This window comes from Lontra canadensis, unplaced genomic scaffold (genome assembly GCF_010015895.1).
Source record: "Lontra canadensis isolate GAN:19392208 unplaced genomic scaffold, GSC_riverotter_1.0 scaffold154, whole genome shotgun sequence".
NCBI lineage: Eukaryota > Metazoa > Chordata > Mammalia > Carnivora > Mustelidae > Lontra > Lontra canadensis.
Genome location: NW_022631148.1, coordinates 1,674,559 through 1,683,215, shown reverse-complemented (window position 1 = coordinate 1,683,215; position 8,657 = coordinate 1,674,559). Strand labels below are relative to the sequence as shown.

Sequence of the window (8,657 nt, the reverse complement as noted above, 5' to 3'; positions counted from 1 at the left end):
TCCAGTCGCCCCGAGACATTTCCATTCTAACAATATCCTATGCCTATGAAATAAATTTCCTATGATGGAATTTCAGACATTAGAATCAAGTTAATAAGTAGGATCCCAAATGAAGTATTCAAGCCTTCCTGGGACTCTCACAAGACCTCACAACATCAGAAGACAAGGACAAAGCAAAACATAAACTTCTGTCTCCAAGTGCCACAGACTTTCCACACACTGTGGCATGCTAACACCAAGAGGCAAAATGAATAAACCCAAGGTTGCACAGGTAGAAGATGATAAGGTGGGAATTCCAGTCTAGGTGATCTTCTCCAAAACGTTCTCCAAAATACAGACATCAATGAATTAGTGCAGTTATGATTAGTACAATGCAATATGAGGGCTCATCTAAATACAACAGAAAAATATGAATAGGTTAATTTTTCCTCAATTCCTCATAGTTGACTAAAATCAGAATGCATATTTGGCCACCCTATACATGACAATTTTTTTGTGTTTTCATATTTATTCCATCTATGAGTTCACTTTTTCCCCCACATCTTCCTCATTGCATTTTTCACCTCTGCGTTTCTGAGTGTGTAGATGATGGGGTTCAGCATGGGGGTGACAACCGTGTAGAACACAGCGACTAGTTTGTCCTCAGTGAAGGTGGAGGGAGGTCTCATGTAGAGGAAGATGGCAGGTCCAAAGAACAAGATGACCACCATGATGTGAGAGGCACACGTGGAGAGAGCTTTGCGCCTCCCCTCTGCAGAATGATTCCTCAAGTTGAACAGGATGACAATATAGGAGGACACCAGGAGGAGGAAGGAGAAGATAGAAAATAATCCACTGTTGGCCAATACAATAACCCCCTCCACAGAAGTATCAGTGCAGGCAAGCTTGAATAAGGGATGGAGGTCACAGAAGTAGTGGTCAATCACATTGGGACCACAGAAAGATAATTGGAGAGTGATAATAATCTGAACCATGGAGTGAAAAAAGCCACCGAGCCAGGAGCCAGCCACCAGAAGGCGACACATAGATCGATTCATGATGGTTGTATAGTGAAGGGGTTTGCAGATGGCCACATAGCGGTCATACGCCATTACCGTGAGCAGGAAGATCTCAGTAACCCCAAAGAAGTGGAAGAAGAATATCTGAGCCACACAACCTTTCAGGGAAATGGTTTTAATCTTGGCAAGTAAGTCTGTGATGAATTTAGGGACAACAGTAGAGGAGTAAGTGATCTCCACCAGGGATAGGTAGCTAAGGAAGAAGTACATGGGGGAATGCAGACTCTTACTGACATTGACTGTCAGGACAATGAGACCATTGCCCACCACTGTGGCCAGGTACACAAGAAGAAACACCACAAAACATACTCTCTGCACCTCTGGATCCTGGAAAAGACCGAGGATAATTAACTCAGTCACGTTATTTGTATTCGCCATGGAATCCAATTAGGTGTTCTGGACACAAGATCATGTGAGACCTGCAATAAAACAAACATTGATTATAACTGATTCTCCTCATTTATAACACATTACACACTGTAACCCACTTTACAATATACTAATCACCAATTCATTCATTTGGCCCATATGTACGCTAATCCTGAATACTCATTCAGGATTAAATATTAGCAATCTAACGAGTTTGTATATTAAAAAAGTAAGGCTCAGGGAGATGGCTATGCACCAGGATCACATATCTGGTGAATTCTGGGCCTCAGAACCAGGCTTTTTGACTTCAGCCAGGATTCTTTCTAATTCACCAGATGATTTGAATTTGAGGAGCCATTCCGGTTTCTAACCTACACTTTTACCTTCTTCACTGCAATTCTCTTCTATTGGGGAATTGTCATGACACACATGTACTCCTAACTTCCTTGTTTCCTTCGTCTCTGCCTCAGGAAACATCTCCCCACTGATAATTCTTCCCTTTCCAAAAGGTCCTGAGTATGGTTTTCTTCACTTAGTTATACCAATCTTCAACCCAGGTCAGATTCTTTCACCAGACTTCAGCATCAATGACCATGTCTGAATGACAAGTGCTCATATCCTCTGGAGAGAATTCAACTTATTAGTTTGTCTCCATCATTCACTACTACTTTCCCATCTCTTGCCCCACTAACCAAACTACTGGAGATCCTGAACTCGGAGCTTGTCCTCTGAGAGCATTGATATGGCCAGACAGCCTGCCTGCTCTGGTTCCAGGTTGGTAGTCAGCAGCCAAGTATATTGTAACAAGAGTTATCCCCAGGAACAGATCATTACTCTTCTACATCTACACACACTTCAGATGATACAGAAGATGCACAGAACACAACACACACTCATGCTAACAATGTCCTATGATGCAAAACAGTATTCTCTAGATTAAAGTGTCATCTTCAGAAATTTTTTCTACCACGTATGAGCCATGAGAAATAAGAAAGAAATAACATGAACATCTTGATTCTCTGCTACAAAATCTATCCTCATTGCATTTCCCTTTATCTCTGAAATTTTCAAGAAATGCTCTTTTGAAAAAGTAAAAGTGTACCTGAGCAGCAAGGAACTGAATCAACAGACAAAATGAATGTCTCTCTCTCTCCTTCTCTCTATCTCCTTCTCTCTCTCTCTCTCCTTCTCTCTCTCAGATAAATAAAATCTATTTTAAAAACTGGGGGAGGGGAGCACATGGGTGCCTCAGTCAGTTAAGTGTCTGCCTTTAGCTCAGGCATGATCCCTGGGTCCTAAGATGAAGCCCCACATCAGGCTCCTTGCGCAGTGGGGAGTCTGCTTCTCTCTCTCCTCTGCCCCTCTGCTCCGCTCATGTTCTCTCTCTCTCTCTAAATAAATAAAATCTTTAAATTTTAAAAAAAGGAGAAAAAAACGTGGGATAAACAGATGGAAAGAAAACAGTATATGTCAGACATCATCAGGTGAGGGCACAGGCTGAAGCATGAAATATCCTGAGAGCAGATACAGGAGTTCTCATCCAAATTAAAAAAAAAAAAAAGTAACTATATGAGGAGATAAATATGTTAATTAGCTTAACTGTAGTAATCATTTCATTATGTTTATCAGGAAGTCAATTTGTAAATAGTAAATAGGTATAATTTTTATCAAAGAAAAAATGTTTAAGATTAAATAAAGTCATTGACCTGAAAACATTGAGAAACTAGTAATTAGAGCAAGAAAACAGTAGAAAATAAGACCATGGCATTTCAGAGATGCAGAGAATATCCTGGATGCTTAACTTTCAATCTCTGATTCAGTCCTTTCTATACTTCGATACTAGAGACTGCTCCTTATTCCTCGAATAAATTCTCCTCTTTCTTAAACTAGTTTGATGGGTTTCTGTTTCTTGAAAGCAAAACCTCCTAAGATATGAACCTAGGGGGAAAAAATTTTTAAAACTGAAAACCATAGCAATAGTAAGAAAGCTCAAAATACAATTACTAGAAAACACAACTGAAAAAATATTCCCTTTACAATTGTCATATAGTTATGCAGAGAACTATGCATAAAATTGCCATATTTTTGTTATTCAGAGAACTATGCATAAAACTGCTATGGGAACACAAAAAATTCATATATAAAAGAAAAAACATATCCACCAAAAGCAATTTTTATAAACTCATGTTTAAGCAATAAAAGCCCACATAAAGATTTTGACTCTCCCTAAATTGATCTACAAATTTATGCAACTTCAATCAAATCCAACAGAATTTTTCCTTGTAATTTATATAATTATTCTAAAGGTCATCTGTAGGGTAGGGGGAGATCAGCCATCTACCAAAGCAAAAAGAAACTGCCCATCCAAGAGCTAGTTTCCAGGAATGGAGGTAAAGCAAAGAAATTACACTGATAACCATGCTAGGCACAATCAGTAGTGCTAAATTCACCAGTGCTGGGCTCTTGCCAATAGGAATAGTGCTGTGGGTACCAAGCACCCAGAATCATTGGGAATATCTAACACCATCTCAGCACCTAGAACATGAAATGAATGAATGGTTAGAAGACAAGATTGTGAGACTCCTCAAGAATCACTTTTCATCGCATCCTCACTCATGAGCCCAAGGAAAGCATCTGGAGACAGATTAAGGTTGCAGCTAATGACACTAAGCTATGGGGGGAAAAGGAGACCTAGAGGCAAGTGTGACTTGGAAGGCATTCTGATGACATCCTACCCTCCAGGCTGCCCAGGTTGTAGCTCTGATATCACCTTTGATCCATGCCTCCCCATCATGTCCACATCAGTTATCACCACACCTCATGAATTTCTCATTAAACAACCTGCCCCCGTGTGCCCCTTCTCTCCCTTCTTCCACCACCCCTTCTCACGTACCATCAGCAGATGTCTAAATTTCTAATGTCTCTTCATCTCCAGATGCTCCTGCCCAACCATCCCATGTACTGCAGCCAGAAAATTGTTTCCTAGACCCTTCTTTCCTTGGATCCTTCCCTACATGGGAATAGCCAGGGAGTGGGGAGGTGGGTCCTGACTCCTCAGACTCACATTTAAAGATTTTCACAGACTGAGCCACCTCAGCAATCACACTCTTACCCGCCAAGCTTTGACTCACCTGGGTTCACGTCCTCTCTCCATCCCACAGCCCAACCTGTTCTTTCCTACCACAAACCCTCACTTAGCCAGAAATGCTCTCTCCCTGTCCTTCCAAAACTACCCACTTTCCAACCCAGTGCCAGTCTTGCATGTTCAATGAAGCTTGCCTTTAATACTCCACCCATCTGAATCTTCTCTTCCCTAAGCATTGGAAAATAAGTTGGTGATTCTCCTTAAATGCCTATTACATCATACCTCTACCCTAAAATCTACCAACACCTCCCCATTACCCATAGCATAAATTCCAATATTCTTGGCATAAATACCAGGTCCTTCTTGAACTGGCCATTGCCTACCATAGTTGACATACAATATTAGTTTCATGTGTATAACACAGTGATTTATCACTTGTGCATATTATAAAGGGATCACCATGATAAATTTAGCTACCATCTGTCACCATACATACACTATTAACTATATTCCCTGTGCTACATAGTGTATCCCCATAATTTATTTATTTTTTTTATTTCTTTTCACATAACAGAATTCATTGATTATGCACTACACCCAGTGCTCCATGCCATACGTGCCCTCCATAATACCCACCACCTGGTTCTCCCAATCTCCCACCCCCCCGCCCATCAAAACCCTCAGATTGTTTTTCAGAGTCCATAGTCTCTCATGGTTCACCTCCCCTTCCAATTTCCCTCAACTCCCTTCTCCTCTCCATCTCCCCATGTCCTCCATGTTATTTGTTATGCTCCACAAATAAGTGAAACCATATGATAATTGACTCTCTCAGCTTGACTTATTTCACTCAGCATAATCTCTTCCAGTCCCATCCATGTTGCTACAAAACTTGGGTATTCATCCTTTCTGATGGAGGCATAATACTCCAGAGTGTATATGGACCACATCTTCCTTACCCATTCGTCAGTTGAAGGGCATCTTGGTTCTTTCCACAGTTTGGCGACCGTGGCCATTGCTGCTATGAACATCGGGGTACAGATGGCCCTTCTTTTCACTACATCTGTATCTTTGGGGTAAATACCCTGTAGTGCAATTGCAGGATCATAGGGAAGCTCTATTTTTAATTTCTTAAGGCATCTCCACACTGTTTTCCAAAGTGGCTGCACCAACTTGCATTCCCACCAACAGTGTAAGAGGGTTCCCCTTTCTCCACATCCCCTCCAACACACGTTGTTTCCTGTCTTGCTAATTTTGGCCATTCTAACTGATGTAAGGTGGTATCTCACTGTGGTTTTAATTTGAATCTCCCTAATGGCTAGTGATGATGAACATTTTTTCATGTGTCTGATAGCCATTTGTATTTATTTTTTAACTGGAAGTTTTTTTCTTTTTATCTCCTTAGCCTATTTTCACTCAGTTCCTCAATGCCCTCCCCTCTGAAAACCACCAGATCATTCTCTGTATCTGTGAGTCTGATGAGAAATATTTGTTATGAGAGCATGAACTTGATCCTTTAATGATCCACTAGAGAAATTAAGCAAAATATCCTAGGACCAATATGAGAGGTCACTCAGAGATAAGAAAGGAATCTTAGAGGAGGATCCAGTTTTTCCAGCCTTCAATCCTAAGAGGAGTAACTGATAGCCTTCCTCGATGAAAACCACATGTTCCTTTCCTATCATATCTGTCTTTTCTGCATTTATTCCTCTTTCTGCTATCTACCACCAGCCATTCCCACCATCTCACCCACAGAGCTTTGTAAGAAATACCTCCTCTCATATGTATTACAATGAGCACTGTGTGTTAAATGCAAATAATGAATCATGGAACACTACATCAAAAACTATGAAGTACGGTACGGTGACTAACATGACATAATAAAAACATAATAAAATTAAGTAGACTACAAACAAACAAACATAAAAAAAAAAAAGAAAAAAGAAATACCTCCTCTCTCCCCAGCAATGCTGCCTCACCAAGGGGCATGGAAAGAAAATGTGATGAGCATGTCAAAGCCTAAATCAGCACATGAACATGCAGACTGCACATCAGGTGACCCGCTGGACTCTAGAAAAGAGGAGAATGACAGAATGCAGACAACACCCAGAGGTAAATGTAAGAGAGAGCTAGATGTACCAATGTGGCTGATCTCAAATGACCTAATCACACACTCCCACTTCATCATTCCCAAACGGTACCTCACAGAATCCTAAAATTGTAAAGGAGTTTGAAATTACCAAATTTGGGGGCACCTGGGTGTCTCAGTGGGTTAAATCCTCTGCCTTCGGCTCAGGTCATGATCCCAGAGTCCTGGGATGGAGCCCCACGTCGGGCTCTCTGCTTGGTGGGGAGCCTGCTTCCTCCCCTCTCTCTCTGCCTGCCTCTCCCCCAACTTGAGATCTCTGTCAAATAAATAAATAAATAATCTTTTTTTTTTAATTACCAAATTTTGTGTTTTATATAATCTCTCCACAACAAAAATAAATAAGTAAATGGAATTCATTACCCTCAAAAAATACATATTCAAAGCAAACCGTCTCATTTACAAATGAACGCTTGTGGGTTAAAGAGAGGAACTGACTTACCCCATATCCAGTGGCTGCTTAGAGAAGTTGCACCTCGTTTCCAGCCACGTCACCCACCTTGAAGTCAGAAAACCTGGTGTGGTTTCATTCTGCCTTGAACAAGAAATTGGGTCAGATGGATCTCAAATATTCTCAGGTGCCTCCAATTCAGCATGAAAGTAGTCACTCTGTTGAAATAGGTCATTTTCAAGGTGATGATCTGGTTGAAGAAACTAGGAATTCTCTGGGAATCCTGGTCCCTGGACAAGTAAGGTGTTCTGGCTAATGTTCCCCACCCAGCTGACTTTTCACTGACAGGCCCAAAGAGCAAAGTCCAGGTCACACTAAGCTAAGACCCTCTGATGGTGGTGCTGAAAATATTCAGAGAACTTTTACTCTAACTTCCTCTATTTATAGATGAGATAACAGAGGCTGAGAGAGGTTTGTTGTTTCCCAAAGCCATACAGTAGGTCTTTGCCAGGCTACTAACTCAGAAATCTGTGTTCTTTCAACAACACTCAGCTACCTTCTGAAGGCACTGGGTGGTTGTTGCTACTGTCATTCAAGGATCAGACCTTGTCCGCAAAAACGGAACACCATGTTCCTGGGGGCTTCTAAGAAACAAATGGGGGGGGGCGCCTGGGTGGCTCAGTGGGTTAAAGCCTCTGCCTTCGGCTCAGGTCATGATCCCAGGGTCCTGGGATCGAGCCTCGCATTGGGCTCTCTGCTCAGCGGGGAGCCTGCTTCCTCCTCTCTCTCTGCCTGCTTCTCTGCCTCCTTGTGATCTCTGTCTGTCAAATAAATAAATAAAATCTTTAAAAAATAAAATAAAAGAAAAAATAAAAAATAAAAAAACAAATAGATGGCATCTAAGATGAATCACAAAAGATGAAAATTCAGAGGACCTGGATTAGGGTGGATATTTGGATTTATAATATCCAAAAAATAAACAAATGTCACAGGAAGTTAGCCAATTCAAAGATTTTAAGATCCCGGTTTAGATGTAGAAAATGTACCCACCCACTGAGAGTCCAAGAGTTCTGAGTAAATACTCAGATCCTTTTATTACTTAAAATAAATTAAGCCACACACTACAATCAAGGGAACAACTTCCCCATGGAACTTTTTTTCTCTTGGGTGTAACTCTCAATTAAAGTATAACTTAAGAAAGTTTCCAAATCTGCTTCAATTAGTTTAGTGAGATTTCCATAAAGTTTTGACACCCAGTTATGAGGTAGTAAGAGAAGAAAGTTGAAGGAAAGACATAAAAGGAAATTTTTTCCCACAGTGAACTTCTGAGAATGGAAAGGAGTGAAGAGAGAGGAAAGCAAGGACTGGACAGGGGCCAGGACAGCTGGGCACTGGCTCCGGTCATAAATGATTACCTACTAACTTAAGCACGTCATTCATCTCTCCACTTCTCACTCTCCTTGGCTCTGCTCCTATATAAAAAGACAGAGCAGAGCTCAATTATCTCCATTGTATCTTCCAATTCTCACATTCATGAATTCATGTATGACTCACTGACAGTCTCCAGTGCCTCACCCTCTCCTTCAATAATGATAGTGGTGACAACAATGT

At 41.0% G+C, this 8,657-nt stretch overlaps 1 protein-coding gene across 1 annotated transcript; it reads right to left on the bottom strand.

Annotated features, from left to right (window-relative positions):
• Positions 1-524: 524 nt before the first annotated feature.
• On the bottom strand, positions 525-6,526 carry LOC116859358 (olfactory receptor 4B1-like). Its single transcript, XM_032844590.1, has 2 exons — positions 6,460-6,526; positions 525-1,477 (listed from the first exon to the last, which is right to left on the bottom strand). Exon 2 carries the CDS (start codon positions 1,434-1,436, stop codon positions 525-527), a length of 912 nt encoding a protein of 303 aa, XP_032700481.1. The 5' UTR covers positions 1,437-1,477; positions 6,460-6,526.
• Positions 6,527-8,657: the final 2,131 nt, after the last annotated feature.

Excerpts from the sequence above, each read along its gene's own strand:
- LOC116859358 (XM_032844590.1), bottom strand. The coding sequence starts at position 1,436 with ATGGCGAATACAAATAACGTGACTGAGTTAATTATCCTCGGTCTTTTC.